The sequence below is a fragment of the Xenopus tropicalis genome, chromosome 2 (assembly GCF_000004195.4).
Source record: "Xenopus tropicalis strain Nigerian chromosome 2, UCB_Xtro_10.0, whole genome shotgun sequence".
Lineage (NCBI taxonomy): Eukaryota > Metazoa > Chordata > Amphibia > Anura > Pipidae > Xenopus > Xenopus tropicalis.
Genome location: NC_030678.2, coordinates 151,403,506 through 151,430,460, shown reverse-complemented (window position 1 = coordinate 151,430,460; position 26,955 = coordinate 151,403,506). Strand labels below are relative to the sequence as shown.

General features: G+C 35.1%; 1 protein-coding gene across 1 annotated transcript in view; it reads right to left on the bottom strand.

The window, feature by feature from the left end:
* Positions 1–26,955, bottom strand: part of postn (periostin, osteoblast specific factor) — a gene marked incomplete at its 5' end in the record, with an annotated part of 58,755 nt that overhangs the window by 7,814 nt on the left and 23,986 nt on the right. Inside the window, 15 exon segments of the mRNA NM_001112905.1 lie at positions 1,218–1,298; positions 11,175–11,273; positions 12,173–12,265; positions 12,464–12,484; positions 15,009–15,054; positions 15,420–15,487; positions 15,825–15,927; positions 17,252–17,385; positions 17,980–18,110; positions 20,633–20,769; positions 22,479–22,627; positions 22,888–23,022; positions 23,958–24,170; positions 25,507–25,648; positions 26,471–26,617. Of these exon segments, the coding sequence (NP_001106376.1) occupies positions 1,218–1,298; positions 11,175–11,273; positions 12,173–12,265; positions 12,464–12,484; positions 15,009–15,054; positions 15,420–15,487; positions 15,825–15,927; positions 17,252–17,385; positions 17,980–18,110; positions 20,633–20,769; positions 22,479–22,627; positions 22,888–23,022; positions 23,958–24,170; positions 25,507–25,648; positions 26,471–26,617 (1,699 nt within the window).

The window sequence follows — 26,955 nt, the reverse complement described above, 5'->3', positions numbered from 1 at the left end:
TTTATAATTTTTTATAATTTTTTTTATAAATTGCTGTCATTCTGGAAATTCTTTATGGGTTCCATCAATATCAAGTTTACTGATTGATTTTAAGTAGTAGATAGTTGCATGGTGTTGACCATGGCCATTGTTTAGGGGGAAAAATAAAGTTTTCTGTGGTGATGTGACAATGTTCATTGACTTATGTTAATGCATTTACATAGGCCATTACATTTTCTAAAGCTGGTGCTGAATATATATACACACACAGACTAGGATGTGGTTTGCATCAAAGGAGTATACTGGCCCTCCAACATGCTCAATTTGTTTTGCCTAATGGAGTGCAGTTAATTTTAAATCTCAAAAGCTTGCATTTTACATATATAGTCAGCAAACACAGGAATATCATGTCATCACAGAAAAAAAACAACTCTTTTTCTTGTTTTATTGTTTGATCCAAATGTCTCATGACAATGACAATATTAGAAACGAAAAGCCACTGATCTGTGAAGGAATATACATGATTGAATTTCTGCATACTTTAACTTATACAGTATCTGTGTATGTTCTTTTCTCGCACACGTTTCACATAAGTGTATGTCTTTTTTTTCATAGAAATTAAACAAATTCTGAAAAAAATGCTTATTTAACAGATAAAGCTGACTGTCAATCTGGTCGGTCTACTTACCCTTTAAGTAATATTGCTATCAGTATGTCTTCCTCTATTATATAGGACACCTACAGACATCTTACTGTACTTAATTATTATATAACAAATTTATAAGTAAGAAAAATACAAGTAATAAGATTGTAAACCACTACAAACATAACAATGGGATTCCATTGCCATTTTATAGTACAATCTATAAAAGAAGACCTGCATTTCAATAAAATACACATTTTTTGATAAACTTCAAACAATGAAATCCCAATGACAGAATCAACAACATACAACAGCAGCAAGGCAGAACAACTTGAAAGGGGAAAATGTCTTCCTTCTATGAATTCCTTGCAACACAGAACCATAACTGTATTCTTTAATCAGTTATGTTTACTTTATCATTCCGGAAATGGTTGAAGATATTATCTGCTTAGTTTGAAAGAGTTAATTGCCAGACAAGATATTAAACTAGTTATATACCTGAACACTTTCATTTTATTCATGTAAAATAAAGAACAAGTAATAATTCATATAGAAACGTTTATTTTCTGCATTACTTATCTTTAAAAATACTGACCTCCCTCAAGCATCTTTTTAATTGTTTCTTCATCTGCGTCTGGATCAAGACCAGATATACGAGTGTATGTTATTTCAGGACCTGAGAGGTTATACAATGTAATGTTATCAAATAATTTAAAGACAAATAAGCAGAGATCTTTACAGTACATAAACATTTAGCAAAATACCAAGCACACTGTATACGTTTTTCCATAGCTGCTCGGAAACTAAATAGCTGCATACCAGAATATTTCAGTTATTGCATTCATTATACACCTTGAATTTTTCTCTCTTCTCTTACTTCACCTTCTGTTTATACAGGAAAAAAATGCAAAGAAATCACAAGCACACCCACACCTCTTCAATTTATTCGCTTGGTGCCCAGTATGGGGGGGTCGGCACCCTCCTAGTAGATCAGCAAGTTGATTGACACTGGCACAGCAATGCTTCTTATTTAAAGTGAAATGCAAAATTTCAGGGGCAGACTAATTATTCAAGGATCTCCCCGCTTCCAGAAGCGCTGCTGTGCCAGTCGGGGTCATTTATAAAGTTCTCGCAGGGTATCATTTTTTTCTCAAATGGTTTTTTTGTGCATGTTTTCCCCTAAATGCTTACATTTTGCATTACTGTATTTGTCTTTCCTTTTCTTGTAAAATGCAGTGAAATGCACATTGCGCACAAATGTTTGCAAATAAGCCAGCAATCTGCGTGAGCGCTGAATTTAACCTTGTGAATATAAATTTGCAATTTGTGAAATCAGTTTAGCTAATTTTTTTTCCACCACCAGAGTTGAGGGGTAACTCAGACACAGAATGTGCGCATAAATATTTGCAATTTGCGGATTTTCTATATTTTAGGATATTGACAATGCTAATAAAAATTTGCAATTATGTTATACATTAAATGCACCAATCTTGTCCAGATTTATAAACATAAACACGGGCAGGGCAAATGTTTACCGTGCAAATAATTCTACACTGCACCAATTTTATAAATGACCTCCATTATGTTGAATACATCAGGGAAACACCATCAATGACCAGCAAGAAATTGTTTAGTCCTGTATTATGTAAAATAATTCATAGAATTTAATATTTAGATTTCTGTGGTGTATATAGAATTTAAAATAATTGAAATAAATTCAATACAGTCTGAAGTTGTTTATTTTGTATGGTTAATTTTGTTATGCACTGTTTAAAAACTTTTTATAACTTCATAAGAGGTACTTGCTACATTCCTACATCATATATTATGGACAATATTTAAGAGAGTTTAAAATAAGAATTATGAAAGCATTGGCATTTATTACTTTACCTCCTTGTATAACTTTAGTCACACGAGTTTCTCCTTCCTTTATCAGTCTAAAATCTGGTTCCCCTTCAACCACTCTAGTGAGCTTAGTTATTATGGGTTCTAATAAATTAAAGAAAAAGGCATTTGAACAAGCATGCTAAATCTGTGAAGTGAAGGACATATGTAAAAGCTCTTCCCATAACTATTTTTAAAAAGCCGTTTGTGAAGTGGAAAAGAGTCCAAAGTTTCATTATTTCCATATTGCTTGGTCTTTTTCTGAAGGTTTGGTGACCCATCTTTCAGTTTTAACCTTGTCTAAGCTTTTATCCTTTACTTCTGGTGTGCCTACAACCCTTATCGTTACATCCTTCTGTAGTACAGTATTATAGTTCCTTTACAAATAAATATGTGGCTTAGCCCTGCAGCCATGGAACTATGGTATGATATCACTGGGGGTATGGCTTGTCAGAAATGGAGTAAATAGAACTATACTTGTATAGCTGCATCAGGAACTATCACCTTGCTTTGCTAGTTTTAACCTATACTGATACCATAAAACAGCACAAGTCTTCCTTTTTTCTGATCATAATTCTGCAGTAAAATATACAGTGACCCTTTAGGCCAGCAGTTCTCAAACTGTGGGTCGGGACCCCTTTGGGGATTGAACAACTCTTTCAAGGGGTCACCTTAGACCATCGGAAAACACATATTTCCGATGGTCTTAGAAATATTTTTATGGATGGGGGTCACCACAACATGAGGGTCGTGGCATTAGGAAGGTTGAGAACCACTGCTTTAGGCTAATGTCCCATGGGGAGATTTAGTTGCTGCGATTTTTAAAAAGTGTGTTCCAGTGACAAGTCACTCATCTTTTCCTAACTGGCGATTACTAGAGATTTCAACAACGGAGCGAATTTGGAAATTGCAGCGACGTCCTGCTCAGTGGCTTTTACTTTCAGCGATTCTAATAGTTATGAATGACAATGCTTTCTTTGTAAAATCGCTTGAAAACTGGTCTCATATCGATTCGGAGCGATAAGTGATTTGAAGTAGTATTGTCGGTTTAGGTACTGGCGATTTATATTCTTCTCTAAGCAGAGACAAAACAAGCGACTTATTGCTGGAACTCACCAGCGATTCATCTCCCCGTTGGACATTAGCTTTAAGTAAACTTAAATTGACTCTCACCCTCTATCTCTGGCTCTATATATAGATGGTAGTTAGCAGTACTGAAAAACATTTTTAATGTTTAAAAGTTCTGATACCTTGGTATTGTGTCGAAATGTATTAAATTTAACTAAAAAACATTTAGGAGTTTGTCTTTAAAATAAAGATTTAGCAAAGTGTTATTAGAAATCGTTTTACCTCCTTGTATTACTTTAGTAACTCGGGTTTCACCTTCTTTTATCAATTTAAATTCAGGTTCCCCTTCGATCACTCTAGTAATCTTAGTTATTGTGGGCTCTGATGAATTAAGACATATATTAAAAAGAAAAAGTAATACAAATTAACAGGTGAAGGAAATATACACAGACTCTGTTTGAAGGTTAATTATAATTTAACAACGATTTTACAAACATTTAAAAATTATAGTAGTTGTAGGAACCAGTGGGTAAAATAAAAAAGGATTATGAAAGCATTTTCTAAAGTGCTACTTGTCAAAACAGATTTCATTTAGGAAAATAATATATTGTACATTGTTTAGTAACTTTTTATGGGTTCGTTATACTATATTTTAGGAAATATATTACACTAAGGGGCTGATTTACTAATCCACGAATCCGAATCCGAATGAGAAAAATTCGGATTGGAAAACGAACATTTTGCGACTTTTTCGTATTTTTTGCGATTTTTTCGTTGCCGTTACGACTTGCGTGAATTGTCGCGACTTTTTCATAGCCATAACAAATTTCGTGAATTGTCGCGACTTTTCCATTGCCATTATGCCTTTGGAGAATTGTAGCGACTTTTTCATTGCCATTATGCCTTTGGAGAATTGTCGCGACTTTTTCATTGCCATTATAACTTTCGTGAATTGTCGCGACTTTTTCATTGCCATTATAATTTTCGTGAATTGTCGCAACTTTTTCATAGCCATTACGACTTTCGTGAATTATCGCAACTTTCGTATTGAGAGCTCGAAAAAGTCGCGACAATTCGCGAAAAAGTCGCAAAGTACCGATCATTGCGAAAAAAACGCATTCGGACGCTTTTCGGACCTTCGTGGATTAGTAAATGTGCCCCTAATTGTAGTACCAGAACAAATGACTCGAGTTTCACTTTCCTTTACCAGATGTAAATCTGGTTCCCTTTCAATCAATTTAGTGATCCTAGTTAATGTAGGTTCTGATAAAGTTAAATCAATAACATAAAATGAGGAGGTGGGCGACCAATAAGCTTTTTTTATCATTTCCATAATTATTATGATGATAGCAGGAAAACCAAGTCTTATTTCAAATAGTGCAACTAGTCAATGTTGAGTTTGTTTAATATATTTTATGTACAGTTTATCAACTTTTTATAGCTTAGTATTTACAATGCATTGCATATAGCTAAGAAACATGTAGATTAGTTGGTCTTTAAAATAAAAAAAAAACAGTTATGAATTACCATTAGAAATAAGTTTACCTCCTTGTATTACTTTAGTAACTCGGGTTTCACCTTCCCTTATTAGTTTAAAATCTGGTTCCCCTTCAATCACTCTGGTTATCTTAGTTATTGAGGGTTCTAATGAATTAAAAGAATTAAACAAGTAATCAAAATTAACAGGCGAGGGATAGATACAAATACTCATTTTTGTGTCATTTAACTATGATTTTACAAAAGCTGTAAGTCTTTAGTTGTTAAAAGAACCAACCAACCAACAAAAGGAAAACTATACCCCCAAACAATGTAGGTCTCTATAAAAATGTATTGCATAAACATGCTTACAGTATATGTAAAACCCTGCTTCATCTAAAAAAACCCTTTTCATATGAATATACGTTCTTAGTAGTATGTGCCATTGGGTAATCCTAAATAGAAAAATGCCATTTTAAGAGTTAAGGGCCACCTCCTGGAATCATAGGATTCACGGTGCACACAAACAAGCCAAGGCACACATACATGTTAGGTCCCATCAGCCAATGAATGGACAGAGTTCTGCCTTTTTCTCCCGCACTACTTCCTGTTACATTTAGAGCTGCATTATTTCCTGTCAGCTGATCTCTGAGGGAGCACACAGTCCATCACTAAATGGAGGCTCAAGGGAAAGGATGTAAAAGGGCAATATTTACTGATATTATTTATATATATATATTCCAGTTTGGCAAGATTCTTATAATAGGTCACTTAACATAATATAAACTCTCTGGTGGTTCTTTCAGGGGATATAGTTTTCCTTTAATCAAGTGGATAGAATAAAAAAAGAATTATGCAAGCTTTTGCTAAATTGCTCCTTGTCAAAACAAATCTTTCATTAATTTAGGGAAATATAGTAAAACATCTGAAGCATCAGAAGAAATCACATTACCTCCTTGTATTACTTTAGTCACTCGAGTTTCGCCTTCTCTTACTAGGTGAAAATCTTGATCCCCTTCAATCATTTTGGTGATCCTAGTTATTGGTTCTGATGAGTTTAAATTAATGATTAGGGATAAGGTAAAGGTCATGTAAGTATATTGAGCTTTGTGTAATATATTTTATACACTGTTTATCAGCTTTTAAGACTCCTAATTTGTATTTTTTATATCTATAGAATAGAATTTATATCTATATGTATATCTATAGATTATACTACTATATTTAAGCAACATATTACACTAATTGTAGTACCCAAAAAAAAAATAAGTTTACCTCCTTGTATTACTTTAGTGACTCGAGTTTCGCCTTCCTTTACCAGATGGAAATCTGGTTCCCCTCCAATCACTTTAGTGATCCTAGTTAATGTAGGTTCTGATAAAGTTAAATTAACAACATAACATGATGAGGGGAAGAATCTGTAAGCATTTTTACTTTATCGGTTAACTAACAAAGAAATGTTGAGCTTTGTGTAATATATTTTATAATCTGTTTATCAGCTTTTCAGACTCTTTATTTGTATTTTTTATATCTATAGAATAGAATTTATATCTATATGTATATCTATAGAATATTATACAGGTATGGGATCTGTTATGCGGAAACCCTTTATCCAGAAAGATCTGAATTATGAAAAGCTCTCCCATAGACTCCATTTTAATCAAAAAATTCAGATTTTTAAAATGGATTTTCTTTTTCTCTGTAATAATAAAACAGAACATTGTATTTTATCTTAACTGAGATATAATTATTCCATATTGAATGCAAAATAATCCTATTGGGTTTAATTAATGTTTTATTTATTTTTATTTTTTTATCTGGAATACCATTGGTCCCAAGCATCCTGGATAACGGATCCTATACCTGTACTACCATATTTTAGGCAACATATTACACATATTGTTGTACCAAAAAAATTTGTTTACCTCCTTGTATTACTTTAGTGACTCGAGTTTCACCTTCCTTTACCAGATGTAAATCTGACTCCCCTCCAATCACTTTAGTGATCCTAGTTAATGTAGGTTCTGATAAAGTTAAATTAATAACAGAAAGTGATGAGGAGACGAATCTGTAAGCATTTTTACTTTATCGGTTAAATAGTGTGACTTTAATTCTGTTTAATATATTTTATACACTGTTTATAAGTTTTTATAGGTTAATAATGTATTACAATTTATCACATTGATCTAAAAAAAAACAGGAGAGTTTGTCTTTAAAAGAAAGAAGTGTGAAAGTACCATTAGAAATGTTTTTACCTCCTTGTATTACTTTAGTGACTCGAGTTTCACCTTCCTTAATCAATTTAAATTCTGGTTCCCCTTCAATCACTCTAGTAATCTTAGTTATTGTGGGTTCTGATGAATTACAAAAATAAAAAAACAATACAATTGAACAGGAACCTACACATTGTTTGCATTTTATTTACAATTAAACAATGATATTCCCACTATTACTTAATTCTTGACTTAATTTCAAGCAATAAATTAATTATTTTTATGATTTTTAATGTAATAATATGGTTTGGAACAGCTCCCCCTGTTCTTCTGCTGATCTGGCTGACTACTATTCAAAAAAATGTAACATTAGTTCTAAGTAGTGATGAGCGAATCTGTTCCGTTCGCGAAACGCCGAAAATGTCGTGCGACAAAAAAAATTGTCGCCCACGGCTATTATTTTGTCGCGCGGCTATTGTTTCGTCTCCCGCAGCTATTGTTTTGTCGCGCGGCTATTATTTCGTCGCGCGCGGCTCTTGTTTCGTCGCCTGCGGCTCTTGTTTCGTCGCGCGGCTCTTGTTTCGTCACCCGCGGCTATTGTTTTGTCGCGCGGCTATTATTTCGTCGCCCGCAGCTATTATTTTGTTGCACGGCTATTGTTTCGTCGCGCACGGCTCTTATTTTGTCGCCCACGGCTATTGTTTCGTCGCGCGCGGCTCTTGTTTCGTCGCGCGGCTCTTGTTTCGTCGCCCGCGGCTCTTGTTTCGTCGCGCGCGGCTCTTGTTTCGTCGCGCGGTTCTTGTTTCGTCGCCCGCGGTTATTATTTTGTCGCGCGCTATTGTTTCGTCGCCCGCGGCTATTATTTTGTCGCCCGCGACTTTTCTTTTTTGACGCCGGCGACAATTTTTGGACGTGCAGCGAATTTTTCCACGCCGAAATTTTTCATCCGTTTCGGAAACAATCCGCCAATGGCGAAACGCGGAAATTCGCCGCGAATCCATGCCTGGCGAAACTTTTCGCCCATCACTAGTTCTAAGTCTACCCCACAATTCCCTGCACACGTGGGGAAGGGGCCTGGTGCTTACACTACTGAATGTTTAACTTTTAAAATATATTTTATATTCTGTTTATCAAATTTTTATAGCTCTTTATTTGTATTGTTGCATATTTGTATATAAAGTATGTTCAAAACCTAAAAATAATTTATAAATACAGCACTAGCTTTAAAATAAGCAAATAAGTGAAAACCGCAATCTAAATTACTTTACCTCCTTGTATGACTTTAGTCACTCGAGTTTCACCTTCTTTTATCAGTTTAAACTCTGGTTCCCCTTCAATCACTCTAGTGATCTTAGTTATTGTAGGTTCTGATAAAATTTGAGTTTAAAGGGTTAAAAGGTTACAAACACATTACAAAATAGTTTAATGTTTTAAACAATATTAAATCATTATTATGTACTTTTTAAAATGTGTTTATATAGACATTATATGATTATCAACAAGCACTTAAAGACAAGACAATGCTAGTTTTATGGCTCTTTTAGACAAGTTTATCACAGTTTTAGTATACTTTAGAAATCTTTAAATATTTGTTTTTATTCTAGAATGGTTTAGTAAATGAAGTACAAACCCAATTATATTCAAAATAGTTGAGTAGATTATTTATTCATTATTTATTGACACGTTATGGATTTTTTGGATATTATTCTGCCACAAGCTCCCCCCCCCCCCCCCCCATTTAAATGGGGCCATGTGAATATTTCTCTTAGCTGGGTCCTTGAAGGAACAGTAGAGATAAAGGGCTTCCAAACTGAACTATCACAAACACACACTTTCAGAATAAATCTTGGTCCCGGGAACAATACATTTCTCCAGCTTCAACTTTGGTGTTCTTCATACTGTAGAGTAGGATCCTCTTCCACTGAGACTTCCTGCCTCAGAATTTCCACAGCATACTTACCTCTTTTTAAAGACTAAGGAAAAGCCTTTATACCACATTAGCTTCATTACAATCAGTTGTAATTGAAATTGTTACTATGTGACTGGTAGAACTATCCTATTAACTAGATACCCAATAGTGCCAGTGCACATTGCATGGCTATAGTGATATTAATAAAAAAATATTTTGTGCTTCTAGGGTACCTTTTTTTTCAACACCTTAATGGGCTTACTTATCAATTTTCGAGTTTGTGAATAAACTCACATATTGAATGCTTGCATATTTATTAATAAGGAAATTTAGTTCAAATAAAAAACTGGAATACTTCCAATTTCGAATGTCGAAAAATTCAAATTTGAAAATGTGGCTTGACTTTGCCTAGGACAACTCCCATTGACTTGCAAGCTTTTAGATGGTGATTTTTTACATTTGAGAGTTTTTTTGCACTTAATAAATACCAGACATTCGAGTTTTTTTTAACCAAAATTCGAATTATTTTTTTTTAGCACAAAAAAGGCTTGAATAAATCTCCCCCTAATATTTAATAAAGTATGTTTGAACAACACCGACATAGCACTGGAGAGCTAGTATTTTGTAAATATAAACATCTCACCAACTTTATCATTAATCTAATGAACAAAGATATTTAAAAAGTAGCATGTGACATTTTACCCATGCTAGGCTTGGACTAGACTTTTGAGAGACATAAAGAATCTTGTTCTTTTGATGTTTTTCTGTTTCAGGTAGTGGCGGTTCAAAACCAACTGCAAGCTTTCATTAGTAAAAAAAATAAGCTAAACTGCTTGTGTGGTTACTTCTACAGAATAATACAGTATACAGCAATAGGAAGTATAATAAATCCTATACTTCACCATACTTCATCCAGTAAAAGTAAAAACTGTTTTTATGGCATATTTTTTTTATAAAATATAATTCTGATATAAACATACTCTGTTTAAATAAAGGCAGGTACCTTTATTTGAGTCCCTGTGTTGACTGCTTGTGATCTTTTCAATCAGTTCATAGATTCACTTTCTACTGCCTGGAGTACTGGGTCACACAATTACCAGGGTAAAAAAAGGGGTTCTAGAAATCTTTAAAAAGTCTAAATCTAGTGGAAACTACCCCCTCAGCACATAGGTCTCTATAAATATAAATAAATAAACCCCTTATATGTAAACCACTACATTTTGATGAAAACTATAATTTTCGATTAATATGCACCCATGGATAATGCCAAAATAAAACACTGCAATTCTAATTAATAAAGTCCATGCTGGCTCATTTGAGGCATTGTGCTCATACACAAATCAAGATCTTACATACATGCTGAGTTACATCAGCCAGTGAATGGACAGAGAGTCTATTACTTCCATACATTTAGTGAGTGACACATAAAACATCAAAATATGGTGAATCAAGGTCAAACATGAAATAATATTGCCCATTTATCAACATTCTAATTTTAGTGGTTTTTGACACCATGAAAAAACTCAAATGCCAAGTAATTTATTAAAACAGTCTAATATAAAAAAAAACCACCAAAACAAAGAATAGGAAAACCTCAAAATCCATGTTTTTGGAATAATTTTCGTACGAATAAAAACATTGGAAAAACTTGAAAACCCTAAAACCAAAACAAAGATTTTCCAACTAAAAATGAACCGCTGCCATGGACTTCTACATGACCTTGCCAGCTTTTAGATAGCAAATTTTTATATTAGTGTTTTTTGTGGTTTTCACACAATAAATTACAAATTTTTCGTGGTTGAGCTTAATTAGAATCATTCAGTTTTTAGTGCTTAAAAATATGATTTGTGAAAATGAACAAAATTACATTAGCAATGGGCCCCATAATGTTTAACCTATAAGGATGCAAATTACCAGGTTGGAGAACCATGTTGGTAAACAGCACTAACACTTTTTCAATCAATATGACTTTCAACATAAAACTAGATGCCCGTTACTTTACCTCCTTGGATCACTTTGGTCACACGTGTTTCGCCTTCCTTTATCAGTTTGAATTCAGGATCACCTTCAATTACTTTAGTAATCCTAGTAATGGAGGGATCTGGCAAATTTGATTGGAAAAAAAGTATTTAATTGTATATATAAAAAAAGAATAGCCGTTAAGAGTTTTTGTTTTTTACTTGAATTTGTATTTTGTCTAATCTATAGAACAGGGATCCCCAACCTTTCTTATGTGTGAGCAACAGTCAAATGTAAAAAGACTTAGAGAGCAACACAAGCAGCATAAAAGTTCATGGAGGTGCCAAATAAGGGCTAAGATTGGCTATTAGGCAGCCTCTATGCACACTATCAGCTTACAGGGGGTTTATTTGGTAGTAAATCTTGTTTTTACTCAACCAAAACTTGCCCCCAAGTCAGGAATTCAAAAATAACTCCCTGGTTTGGGGGCACTGAGAGCAACATCCAAGGGGTTGGGGAGCAACATATGCCTGAGCCACTGGTTGGGGATCACTTCTATAGAATATACAATTCACAAAGTAAGAGATGTATAGGCATTTTTAAGAATGGTAAAATAATTTGTAGGTATAAAAAAAACACGAAAAATACAGACATTAGTGAGAAAATTTGATGAGGGGATAAGTGTACCTTTCCTAAGAAATAGCCTTAGGAAAATGCTGGCATTTTATATTGTCATTTTATATTGGAGCTGGGTGTTACTTTATGGCATTTCTTTTATTTTTGGTTATCGTTTATCCCAATAAGAGTCTTGTACAAATGGGATGTGTCTTACTGTTTGCAAGTCACAAATATATTTTGTTGGGAAAACACAGAATTTTAGCTGTTGATTCTAAAGAAGCATTTATTTAATAGCCTTAAGCTATTGCACACAACATGTAGGCATGCAATGAGAAAGTAACCAACATACAGTCTATTTTATATCCAAAGTCAGTTTGTTGCTGTTTTGAGTTAAAAAAATAAATAAAAATAATAAAAATGTACCTCCATGTATAACTTTAGTAATGGTCTCGCCTCCAACGACTCTCATTTCTGGCTTAATTTCGATTATCCTTGTTACTGTTGTAACACGTGGCTCTGAAATTAATCAAAAAATATAGAAATGTTAATAAACAATGTCACTTTGTTCTGGTTTAGAGATACCTGACTTAAAAAAAAAAAAAATCAAAATTTTAGATTAAATTCAGTATGTATTTGCTGTCTACAATGTTTACAATATAAAAAATAGATTTATAGGTTTGCAATGAAATATATGCAATAAAAGCATACTCTTACCTCCAATAGTAATAAATTTAACTAAAAAAGAAGAAAAAAAAGTCCAAATTAAATGTGTGGCATTTATCACAATTCATATACATCTATCTTTACAAATTTACTTATATAATATAATTTTGGAGAACTACCGTATATACTCGAGTATAAGCCGATCCGAATATAAGCCGAGGTACCTAATTTTATCTAAGAAAACTGGAAAAACGTATTAACTCGAGTATAAGCCTAGGGTGGGAAATGAAGCAGCTACTGCGAAGTTTCAGTAATCAAAATAAATACCAGTAAAATTACATAAATTGAGGCATCAGTGGGGTATATGTTTTTAAATATTTATTTAAAAGAAAAACAGTAAACTAGCTCTGTAAGTGGAGAAGAGGGTCAACAAAAACAATATGAGTACTACTCCATGCTCATTGCACATTGGCAAACTGGCAGAAGACCCAGTCCCGGGGAATAAGTATTGCGACTGGGAGTGGGCCAGGGCGCTGGAGGGTCTGGTTGCACACAAAGGACCGAGGGTGCTGAAGGGAGTCTGGAGGGACCTATGGCACCCGGCTCGAGTATAAGCCGAGGGCTGACTTTTTCAGCACATTTTGGGTGCTGAAAAACTAGGCTTATACTCGAGTATATACAGTAACTAGAAAAAAAGCTATTTTAACACTGCAGATTCCTTATGATCCATTGGCTATTATGTACTCCAAGGGGCACATTTACTAATCCACGAACGTCCGAAAAGCGTCCGAATTCGTTTTTTTCGTAATGATCGGTATTTTGCGATTTTTTTGTAAATTGTTGCGACTTTTTCGTAGCCATTACAACTTTTTCGTAAATTGTCGCTACTTTTTCGTAGCCATTACGATTTGTGCGAATTGTCGTGACTTTTTCGTAGCCGTTGCGCCGAGTACGAAAGTTTCGGATTCATTCAAGCTTCAGTATCGTGACTTTTCTTGGGCCAGGTTGGAGCTGCAGAGTGCCATTGAGTCCTATGGGAGACTTTCCTTGGGCCGGGTTGGAGCTGCAGAGTGCCATTGAGCCCTATGGGAGACTTTCCTTGGGCCAGGTTGGAGCTGCAGAGTGCCATTAAGCCCTATGGGAGACTTTCCTTGGGCCAGGTTGGAACTGCAGAGTGCCATTGAGCCCTATGGGAGACTTTCCTTGGGCCAGGTTGGAGCTGCAGAGTGCCATTGAGCCCTATGAGAGGCTTTCCTTGGGCCAGGTTGGAGCTGCAGAGTGCCATTGAGCCATATGGGAGACTTTCCTTGGGCCAGGTTGGAGCTGCAGAGTGCCATTGAGCCCTATGAGAGGCTTTCCTTGGGCCAGGTTGGAGCTGCAGAGTGCCATTGAGCCCTATGGGAGACTTTCCTTGGGCCGGGTTGGAGCTGCAGAGTGCCATTGAGCCCTATGGGAGGCTTTCCTTGGGCCGGGTTGGAGCTGCAGAGTGCCATTGAGCCCTATGGGAGACTTTCCTTGGGCCAGGTTGGAGCTGCAGAGCGCCATTGAGTCCTATGGGAGGCTTCCAAAATCATGCTAAGTCTGAAAGGTTTGCCCGCCGTTTATGAGCACTCAATACGAAAAAGTTGCGACAATTCTCGCAATTCGTAATGGCTACGAAAAAGTCGCGACAATTCGCACAATTCATACCGGCTACGAAAAAGTTGTAACGGCTACGAAAAAGTCGCAAAAAATACGAAAAAGTCGCAAAATGTTCATTTCCAATCCGAATTTTTCCCACTCGGGATTCGGATTCGTGGATTAGTAAATCAGCCCCCAAGGAAGACTGAATTTTTTTGTGAAATAAGATGATCTACTCATATGCAAAAATCTATTTCAGTTTCATTTTTTGATAAAATTTCTTTTTTTTTTTTAACAGAATCGCCTCAGTCAACTCCCTGCACCACCTTTTTCCCCAATTTTTTCCTTATATTTATCCAATATTCCTCATTGTGTTTAAGACCTAAATTCTCTGTTTTGAAGCATTAGCCTGTTGTCCAATTCACTTTATGACCTTTACAAGCTAATGACTCCAGTTGCTGTACTTTTATTTTCCCCACTTGTCACCCACTTGTATTCAAAGGACCTCCTTCTCTTTGCACTTTCACTCATTCATGAGCCCTGTTTTCCTACCTAGTGTCACATAAATATGTATACTATTTATATTAAAATACAATATTTTTTGTCAAATCTATCAAAATATCCTTCTTAAAATAAATTCCTACTGGAATTACATTTCCACCCATTTATCAATTTATTTAGTTGCAGTTTTGTACTTGGTCTTGTATTAATAGAATTCTGTTTCTGATGCTTCATAATGCTCCCCTTTGTCTCCTTACTCATACGTTGTATGCTATACAAAGCAGATTGGCATTCTTCTGATGTAGTAAAGTTTAACCAATGATATAGAAAACACCAGGGACTTCTAGACTAAGAAGTTACAGAATATACCTAGAAAGACGATACCTAGAAAGTTATCAGTGATGTATTAATAAATGAATTGTTTAACTATAATCAAACCTATTCACCTCATTCTGAATATGAACATGCTACTTACTGTATTTAGTGAGAGGAATTTCCTTGAATGTGCTTCCCCTTGAAAACTAGATAAAAGCATGAAACGCATTACTTTTTCTAAAAAATAACTAATAACTAGCAATAACTAGTTAACACAAATAAAAACTGTGAATAGAATACTGTGGGGGGAAATTTATTAACAATAGGCAGATTTGTACCTAGGCAGTAACCCTTGGTAACCAATCCAATGTTTTCTTTTATTGGTTTAGCTGCAGCTGGTTGAGAAGGCAAATCTGCCCAGTGTTTATGTATGTGTAGCTCACACAGCTTACTTTCTTAAAGCTATTTGGAGAATATAATAGAACTAGAAATATTTAAAGTGTAATCATTTAGACAATAAGTGGAAGTTATGTTGTGTTAATAATCTAAATAATGTGCATAACCGTAATACCTTAATTGTAATATATTTGATGATTTTATTAAGAATGCTCAGAAGCTGTTCATTACCAAGGGAAACATCTGGAGAACAAAAAAGCAAAAAAAATAATCAATCAATCGATTAGGAAATTAAAACATGTTGGAGTAATTTCCATAAATTAACTGGTTCTTAATTGATAATTAAATTACAATATATCTAAGCATAGTAAAATTAGTATGTAGATCTTAGTAAAGTTGCCTACTGCTGTTCATATTTTCCTACTGGAATCTCTCCAAAATTCTATTCCGCTTTTACCATCCCTTTTCTCTGAAGTCTTTCACTTCCTTTCTTCACTTTAAGTGCCGCCTTCTCACCCGCCCCTTTTCCCTTGATGCACTTTACTGAATACCCATCCCTAGAGTATTTAGCTACACTGACCTGCAGGGAAAAGTAGTTTATCTATAACATGAAAGACTCCATTGGTTGTCATTTGATCTGGTTCCTTTGAGACCACACCGTTCACAGACAGAGTATTATTTACCTACAGAATGAATAAAAATACATTAGATTTGCCTCATACTCAATGTTCCAAAGAAATTAAATACGATCCCAGTCAATCTAGACATCTTATAGCCTATCTAGTTACATTGCAAGTGCATTAAATGTGTCATTATATGGCAAAAATAAACATTGCTTTCCATTTCTTTCCTGTTGCTAGTAGGATCTCAAGCCAAACTGGAATTAGCTTATGATTCTTAGACAGGAAGGAAATCCCATCACTTTTTAAGCCAAGAAAAGGCAAGTTACTGAATATCATTGTGGTTAGCATATGTTTTAAAGATATTAAGGGTCTGTAGGATGACAAGTTCTGATATTCAATAAAGGTTTCATAGCCTGTTCATTTAAATGAGGTCAACTTACATGACTTAGGAAACACTTAAATTAATTGTGAATGACAGTTTTTTTTATTCATTTCCAGGCAAGTAAATCAGAAGAGAGACAGAACTTAATACTAAAGAGAAGTACTGTAACTTCTATACCTGTCTTCAATCACACTGCCTTTAATGTCAGAAATAACCAACTAATAACCATCGACTTACTGCCATTGGGAAGTAAAGGGGACCCATGATATATTTCTGTTTCCATTTTGCAATTTTATTATAAGAAACAAGAAAAAGACTGAAACCTTAAAGTGACTTTAATATTAATGTGTAGCACCAATATAGGTCTTGCAGATGATGATAAGTAAGATTTTGTTAGAGCAGGGGTCCCTAACCTTTTTTACTCGCAAGTAGCGATGAGCGAATTAGTTCACCAGGCATGGATTCACATCGAATTTCTGCATTTTGCCATTGGTGAATTGGTTTGCGAAGCTTCTGCCAAAAGTTGCCCATGCAGGTGACAAAAAAGACGCGCAACAATCGCGTTTCGTTGATTTTTCATAATTTCGCGAATTTTCTTGTTGTTTCACGAATTTTCCAGTGAAGCAAATGGCTCATCACTACTCGTGAGCCACAGTCAAATTTAAAAAGACTTGGAGAGCAACACAAGCACCATAAAAGTTCATGGAAGAGCCAAATAAGGGCTAAGATTGGCTATTAGGCAGCCTCTATGCACACTATCAGCTTACAGGGGCTTTATTTGGTAGGAAATATTGTTTTTATTAAAGACAATCAATATAAATATGCATGCATGCTTCACAAAGAAAAGAGCATCTCTGCAGACTGAATAGGACTCTATAGTGCAAATAAAGTGAAAATGATGGCAATTTACTAACACTATTCCGGTTGCATATAAGGTTTATTGATAAAATCCCTTTAAAGTTTTGATAAAAGCCAGACCACTGACAAACTTGATGTACTTACTGCTGCTTTAACCATGATTTTATTTCCTTGAAGAGATTTAAGAATATTTGTTACACCGGGCTCAAATCCACCACCGATGAACACTTCTGGTGCCAAGTGATACAGAAGGATATTCTGAAGAGCAACTTTGTCCCCTAAAAGAAATTAAGAAGACCACAAATAAAAAAAAATTACACATCTGTTATATATGTTTTGGGGGTATTATACTAAAGGCATCAACCCAACCTATCATACTATAAAATTGCTTGTATGTATTCTGTAGTGCGCACTCTGGAGCTAAAGAGGATCCTGGGGGAAGCAAATATGGCAGATACACTATACTACTTACAAAGAATCAGTCAAGTCCCTTTCCACCATCCCATGGATAGTAATCATCTCCCATCACCTTGCACTGAATTTGGTGGAGTATGCTAACATATAGGAGGGAGGGTTTAGAAAAGTTGTTACTAGCCCTTTTAAGGCACCAGGGTTCTTTTGAACCTGAGACTTAACGAGTGGAGGATTTTTGGGTGACAATGCAGGTGTATTAATATGAAATGAGTCATTCTTGCAATTTTTGAAAGTAGACATCTAACCCCCATATTCCCAGACACAGCAGCCCATAGCAAGCAATATGATTTTGACTTTTAAACCGGATGACCAATAAATACTACCTGCTGATTGGATGCCATGAATTACTTGCACAAACTTTGTGTCTTTTATTACATAACCACATAAGAACTAGTTACGTTTTAAGATTTCCATTTCTTCATTGCTAAGTCCTTTGAAGGCATCATTAGTCGGAATAAACCAAGTCCAAGCTCCAGGTTGTAAGAGAAGGTCTTTCAAGCCAGCAAATTCAATCAGGTTCAGGAAAATGCTATCAACATTAAAAGAAAAAAAGATCACTAACATTTTATACAAGCACAAGAAATGTTTTACTGCTGTGCTAGTCTCTGGAACGTACAAGTACTCATAGTTTGTACAGTTACAGTATAATATAAAGCTGTTATTCTAATTTGGCACTACAAATGTTTGTTTTCCAGACACAGTTACTTCTGTCCCTGTTGAGTTTGAAATGTATGTTCAGGGCTTGTGAAGGGAAAATGATCCATTTAGTTGAAACAACAAGCAGCTGATTCAAAAATCAAACATACAGTTTCTCTGGGACCACTGCTACAATTGCTTCAGCTTTTCTCATTTGAATCCACACATGAAATAACTATTTTTTAGAAACACACAATATGTCATGTATGAAATGTGTGGATAATGGGATTAGGTCAGTGCTACTGTGTAATTCATCTTTCTGAAATCATTAATGTTAATACTGCCTGGAGTGTTTACAGATGTCAGAATGGTCATCTTTTCAGCCGAGGTATAAGCTAAACCAAAAATCTGACTGCCTAAATAAGCTTAGCCAAACCAAAATGTAAGAATTGCTCCAAGAAATGCCTCATAGTCTGCATGGAATCCAGAAACCTTAAGCCAATAGTGGTTTATTTTGTAGACTTTTCATATGGTGTCATGTTAACCTGTACTCTATGAATACATTCTGGAAAATGCCTGTTCAGCAGGTTCCATGTCCAGAAAATGACTCAAGAGGATCCTCTAGCTCTTTTCAACATTACCCTATTTTAGCATTTTTGTTTTGCTGACCACACATTTATAGTTAAATATAAATCTCAAGTTTAATCAAAGATTTCTTCCCAAACAATTAACCACTGTCTCTTTCTGTAGCCAGTAATGAGTTACATAGAACATGTTTTTGCAAGTTAGACATTTTGCTATTCCAGAGACGTATGTAAGTCATTTATTTGTCTTTGTATAAAATAAACATTAGACAGGCTCATACAAATGCTAAATTCTGAATATTAGATTCATTTTTTGCAAAAAGAAGCAATGGGTATTACACCTTGACCCTTGCTATATAAGTCTAAATAAATAACACATTTCATATGATCATAAACCAGTGATAACCAGCAGGTAGTCCATGAATGCTTAGAAAAAAAAATCGAAAAGGGGACCAAATGTTTGTATAGTTGTGAATTACAGAATGCTTGGGAATTTCCAGGTAAGTGCACCTTTCATGTGGAGTACTATGCCTTAAAGCTGCTAAAAATAAACAGCTTTTGGGTAATGGGTTTCCATGATAAAAAATTATGCATACAGTAGCTGACATGTTGAGGTGCAAATTCTGTCCAAATTCTTTCTTAACCTGTGAACTTCTATACTACAAGGCAAATTTACAACTGCAAGAGCAGTGGGCAAAGTGCTGTTTGGGATGCAAATCAGCATATTTTATACCCATAGTGCAGCACTTTTTCTCCATAATTCCAGTATATCGCATTGTCTGGTGGAGGCAGCTTTAGGGATCCGAGCATCATTAGATGCAGTAGCACACCATTCATCAGATAAGGCTGAATGGACACACTGGAAACCATATACAAGTGCAGGAGCATTTCTGAACATATATACCTCAGTTAGTTGTATAAATATGTGCTCTATATTGGTCCATTTATTTTCAAATGCCTGCACTTGCAGTTGCACTCATAAATGTCCCCTTATATTTTCAAATTTTAGGGAGTGCCATTTTGACCTTTACCCAGGACAGTTCTTAGCTCTGTTCTCAACCCTTTAAGCAAGTCATAATTTGTAATACTTTCTTGGCAAAAGCTGAACCACAATGCAAATTCAGATTTATTGAGAAGATGCAATATCACATCATGTTCAACTATACAGGATTACCGACTTGAGAAAGAGAAGGGGATCTACAGGGGCAACTCAACATTCTGATTTTTGTGGCTTTATAATTTTTTTTAAACCACGACTTTCATATTTCATTTATCAAAAGATCTGAATTGAAAAAGACACTGAAAAAAACGTTAGAATGCTACTTTTTCATATTGTCTTACAAAAGCCAGTGTCAAAAACACCTGAAGACCACTAAAACCACAAAGGAAAGAAAGGTCTGTAAAAGGGACATCTGCCATTGACTTCTACATGATCGCAACAGGTTTAAGATGGCGTTTCTGCTTTCAGATTTGTCGTAGTTTTGTTGCATGTGTCAAAAGACCCCAACCAATAAAATCAAGTTAGTAAATGTCCCCTCTAGTCTAGATCAGTAATCTATTTCTAGGCATCATTTTTTTGCATGTTTAGAAGATAAGTCAATTAGGTCAATGACTAGATTCTGAGAGACAACATTTTCATTTCAATGGTGCCTCCTGGGCCAGCCACTAAAGTCCCCATTTCTCCAAACTTAAAAAACAAGATCTAAGGCTAGTGCTTTACACAGCCTGGAAACATATATTGCAGTGGAAATTAATTGAATTTATTCTGTACTTCAAGGAAATTATTGCTATCCAACTTCTTTATTTTAATATGATTTAAAAAGAAACTTACCTGAACCGTTTGTCAAGGCTTAAGAGGTCATAGAATGACTTTTCTGCTGGCTTAATAATTTCACTAAAGATATGAATTGCACCATTCCTTCCTTCTTTGCTTCCACGAAGCATGCAGGAATTCTCAATGCAGACAGCCTGTTGTACCAAATACATGTAATTAGACAAGCTTTTGTCTTGATTCTCTAACAAAGGGGCTCTCTAAATCCTTGATAAAAAAATATCGTTTTTTTTAAGTAAAAGCAGTGTTCCCAGGGTTATTATTTTTTCACATTAATTCTCAGTAGGAAACTAATATTAAGTACTGAGGACATAAAGGCAGGTTTATTAATTTTTATATTCGTGTTGTGTCAAAACTCGCTCAGAAAAAAAAATTGTGGCTAAACTTGAATATGAATAAACTAGAACCACAAAAACTCGATCATGTTACATCATGAAAAGAATGGGAAAAAACCCACAATAGCAACAACTGCAATGTTCTATTTATTTTGTTCTATTCATTTTTAAAAATTGGTTTAAAAAAGGTCGCCAAGATTTAGTTGCAATTAATTTTTCATTTGAACTTTCTCAACAAATTCAAGAATATAGAAAAAACCCAAATTTTAATAAACTTGCTCTTGAGCATTTATATCCAGGAATTTGTGCCTGTATGTTTCCCGACCACTTAGATTGTAAGCTCTACGGGGCAGGGACCTCCCTTCTACTGTGTCTCATACCACATGGCACTTAATCTCTGTGTATTTATACTTATTTATTTATTATATCACTTGTCCTCCCTGTGTGTAATTTTGTATTCTGTAAGATTGTACAGCGCTGCGTACCCTTGTGGCGCTTTATAAATAAAGTTATACATACTTACATAGATACTAAAATATTTTACTTGAATGTGCATTTCTGTTATTGATATCAATTAAAGGAAAGAAAATGTGTACTTATATATTGTATGTATTTCTCAGTAAGTTTTCTCTAACTTTCTTGGAGCACTGTAAATGTACAGACTGAAAATGGGTTTCAGTAGCTTTTACCTTTAGATAACACCTTTATGTAACACCATGAGACCTTCTAATCATGGCAGGAATAGTAGCCCAGAAAATGTTTTATTTTTACCTAAAGACTATCTACAATAACAGATTAAAAAAGCAAGAAGATTGCAATTGTAGATCTCAGAAATTATATATATTTTGTGCAGATTTTATGCAGCTATATGAAAATGGAGGTTCTTAAAGTGATACTGACACAAAAAAACAACTTTTTAAAATATGAATCGACATAAAAAGTTGCCTATAGTTCGTGTTGATTTTTTTTTGCTGATAGTGCTGCTTTTGTAAGTAATTGTTACTTGAAATCCCAAAACCTGACTGTTTTCCCAACCTGACTGTCCCTTCTCAGCCTGTCAGTTATAGCTTCTAATGCTAACGGCCTCCTGCTTCACAAATATGGCCGCCCCCTCATAGAGGAACATGGGGGATCAGATAGGGAATGTAAAAGCTTGGACAAATACTTTTAAGGCAAAATTATAAAGTTCTTGCAAAGACAATGTTATGACAGATGTAAAAAAGGTTTCATTTCTGGTGTCAGTATCTCTTTAAGCTTGAAGCATAATTTCTAGTCGCGCTACTCTATAAGGCAATATTCCAGAGGTGGAAATGCTTGCTCTCGATGGGAAAGCCTTTGGACTTTCAGAAACCTGTGAAACAAAAATGTTTCGTTCCTATCAGCTAAATATTGTTGGCAACAATAAAATAATATTACTAACTGTCATGGTATTTTTATTTTATTGTTTCTCCTAATCGATGTACTAATAAGTATTGCTAACCACAGCAGACAGAGATACCAAGTAAACTTACAGTGCGGTAGACGAAGACTCTAAGGAGCTTTCCACCCAATGTCTCCAAAGTCTGTCCATTGTACAGTCCATTAAGAGCAACCTTTGTTTTGAGAACATGGTTTTGCAGGATCAGTTTAAGAATTCGCTGATCCATTTTTAGGGTTTCGTCTGTAAAAAATACAATGAGATATTACAGCATCCCAGCATTGCACAAGCCAAGCTATTAAAGAGGTTGAAGAAACACTACTACTTGCTTATAGTGATGAGCTAATTTTTTCGCCAGACATGGATTTGCAGCGAATTTCCGCATTTCACCAGAAATTGTTTTGCGAAATGGGGACAGATTTGCTCATCACTAATTTCCTTTTCTTTAATTTTTATGCTATAATCATTCATCAATTCAAGGTGATTGTATTGTTTCATCTTACCAGAGAAAGCATTATTTATAGGTGCGAGGAGTGTGTATTCTGCATCTGGTCTAAAAGATGCCGCCAGACCCATTTGTGCCATGAGATCAGTAAAAGTAGTTTGTTCGCTTCCTGCAAGCTCCAAGACTTGTTTTGCTGGAATAATTAACAAAAAACACATTTTCTTGCAATTTTTTTAATTGTACAGAGACCAATATGCATGCATAAAAAAATCGCCAATTACTTAGTATTTTCTTTTATTACTATCTATTATTACTTTTAATTTCTGAATTTATTCATTTCTGTCAGGTCATGGAAGCTTCATTCCAAAAAGCAGAGGTTAATAAGTCTGTAGGGGCCATTTAATTAGCCTGGGGTGGAAATACTAGAACACTATGGAGTACACATAATTTTGCTTGTGCCTTTTGGCTGGAACTCAAACCTTGTGTGAGTTAAGGAAGTCGATTAAACACAGCTTTTAGGTGACAAACATTTTATTATATAAGAAAGTCCATTGGGGAAAAAAACCTCAACTATTGACGTATTTCTGCATAAAACCCTATGTGAATGCGCAGGCTTTCCATTATGATTGCTCCAACCAAAAGGCTCAGCAATAAAAAATCTGCCCCTAAGAGATGCAAGAGTGTACTCCTTAGTACACTGTTCACTTAAAAAGCACTTGTGTCCAGAGTATTGCTGCAGTCTGCCCCAAGCACCAAATAGAAAATCTGCTCCTTAACTTTGAATGATACACATATTAGGGGGTGGCAAGTGTATGCCTAGTGCCTCCCCACTGCTGACACTCCCCAATACAGTGCTGTTCATAAAGAGCAAAACAAAGTGAGCAAAGTGCAAAAAATTGGCCTATTGCTGTCCAAAATTGGGGGGGGGGGGGGCGTGTAATGGGACAAAAACATAGCCCCTTGCACCTGTTTTATACAGTATTGTTAGGGTATGATCATAAATGTAAAAACAAAACCATGTCCATTTGCACAGTTCTAAAATAGAAACTAACAAACGAAATAGCCAAGTTATAAATCCGTATGAGCTTCAGATGCTTCTGCTTAAACAAGAAAAGGTAAATTACTCACCAGAGTCTGGAATCAGGACCTGGTCAATCAAGTGAATGACTCCATTAGTTGTGACAATATCTTTGCGATTTACCATCTTATTGCCATTAACTGTCAAACTGTCACCATCGCATCCTATCTGCAATGAGCTTCCCTCCAGAGTTTCTAAAAGTGACCCACCCATTATGGCTTCGGAACACTGGACAGAATTGAGGATGTGGTAATTCACAAGAGCTGAAAGATGAAAAAATATATATATATATAAAACATTAGTACTTTAGTTTATTAACAGACAAGATTAAACAAGGCTAAATAAATTATAATTATCTAAAACTTGTTGCCTTCAATATGTTTTGTGAATTTTTCAGCAGTTTTCAAATATTTGCTCATATATAGTGATGAGCGAATTTTTTCAGCAATCATGGACAAAAAAAATTGCTGCATTCAACAATTTGATATTTTCCACTTTTCGCGAACTTCCCGCCATTTCATAAATTTTTTCAAAGTTTTGTGAATTTTTGGGCGAAATAAAACGGGACAGATTTGCTCACCACAACTCATATACTTCCTACAATGTGCTGCAGCCATTCTGAAATAAGGCTTTAACCTTCTTATAGTATAGTATAATTTGACAATAACATATTTTCTTTAAAGGACAAGTAACATTAAGAAATAAAAAAAAAGGTTTTGTAGGCAAATTATCAACCAAGGCAGGTTTTTACAAAAAGCAATAAATTAAAAAGCTTGATACCTGAAACCAGATGCATTTTTAAATTTTTTCAAAACCCACACGGGGTAAAAGAACCCGTTTAGGCTAATGCCACACGGAGCGTATTTTAGGCAAGCTGAAAAACACTTGCCAAGAAATGCCCCTATGCTTGAAAATCATGTTACCTGTGCCTGCACCCAAAAGCATTGAATATGCTCGTGGTCATGCACATGTAGCCGATACCTGCAAAAAAAAACCGAAAGACTTTGCATTTTCTGCAGAATTCAGCTACATGTGCCATTCACTTCATTCAGGCGCAGGCACAGGTAGGAACATTTTTAAGCGTATGGAGCATATTCTCGGCAAACAGTTTTTGGCTTGCCGAAAATATGCTCCATATGCTACGTGTGGTATTAGCAAGTCAAATGAATTGGATACAAAAACCATACCAACTGTGGTACTCTGATTGCTCCAGCCCGGAGGCTCGAACAATAATAAACCAGTCCCTTAGAGCCCTATTTGTCAAATTCAAATTTGGGAATTCTTCTAATTCGAATAAACTCTAAAACTTTTCAAACCACAAATTCTGAGGTGATCTATGGGGTCTCCTCTTGTTATTCTCCCTTCCCCTTTGCCGTATTGTGTCCTATATTTCAACTGTTATTTTAATCTGTTACTTTACATTCAAGACCTAAAGGGATTATCTAATGATCTTCAAATGTATTGCGGTGTAAAAATGTGCCTTGTACATGTAGTCAAAATGCCTATATACCAAACAATAGATTTAGGTTCTAAATTTAACAATCTAAAATGAATAAATCTTTATAATAATAGGTATTAAACAATAAAGATACACCATACCTTTAACTGCCTGTTTGTCACCCATAATTCTCTCAAGAACTCCTCTTGGAAGTTTTTCAAAAGCGTCATTAGTGGGGGCAAAAAGGGTATATTGACCTTTCTTGCCAAGCTCTGCCAATACCTCTGCAGCAACTCCAGCTTCCTACAGAACATATACAATATTAATAATAATACTTCGTATTTGTATACATTACTGTGACATTTGTTTAGTTTGGTAAGAAAATATTTAAGTATATCCAATTAGTTCAAATATGATATGCAATCTGCTATAGCCTCAGATTCCCTTATGGCTCTGCTGTATATTAGACATATATAGAAATGTTATAGGGACTTGTGCCATTAAAGGAGAAGGAAAGTCATTTGGCTTTTTACTGCCAATAGATTCACCACGTTAGTGCCACCTAGAACACTATATTTATTCTGAAGAAAGCTTTATCATACCTGAGTAAAAAGCCCTGTCTCCATTTGTTTAAGATTTCAGCTGCCCCTATACCTTGGTCTCCATAGCGTCCTGCTTGCAGCTTAGCTATTATAGCTCAGATTACACATTACTAAGGGTGGGGGGAGTGAATTTTCCAAATTCTTATGGGAGGGGGGAGCAAGAGAGGAGAGAGCTGCGCAGACTCTTGCCCTGGGAATGAAGGATTTTTCTGAGAGAGGAAGTCTGATACCCAAAGAACATGTTTACAAAAAAGGAGACAAGAAATCCTGTGTTTCTTGTGATAGAGGACTCAGTGCAACATTTCTGTGAGTGCTCATGGCTGTATTTACATAGACCTTTCTGAAATAGCTTACTTAGTTTTTACCTTCTCCTTTAAAGGGTATTGAACCTAAAGAAATAATATATTCACAATACAAAGGATATTGTAAACTAGTGATATTACTTTATCTGGAAAAAATATCATTATATCAAAACCCAAAACACAACTGCCATTTCTAGCTTGTGTTACTCTTACAGACTTACTCTGAAGGATGTTAATTCATCTTCAGATTCAATGAAATCTTCAATAGTATTTCCAACCGCTGTCACGACACGGTCAATGACATGAACAACGCCATTTGTTGCAATTTGGTTACCATGGATAACTCTTGCACAGTTAACTGTGACAACCTGTTTCAATCAATAATCAAAAATTACATGTCACTTTACATGTTAAAATTTGTTTTGTAAGGACTGAAAGATGGAAATGAAATTATCTGAGTATACATTTTACTCTGCTGCTATAAACAAAATGGAAATGGAAAAATAGGGGAGGCGGATATATTAAAAGTTCAGAATTTTCTATTTTTTTTAAATTTTGAAAAAACCCCACAAATGAAATTGTACTTTTTTTGAGAATTCCATTATATTTACAGAAAATGTGATTCTGTTAAAGTCAGTTGCAATAAAATTATTCTAGCAAAAATCTGCAAAATTTGAAAATAGCTGGAATTTAGGAAATACACCTC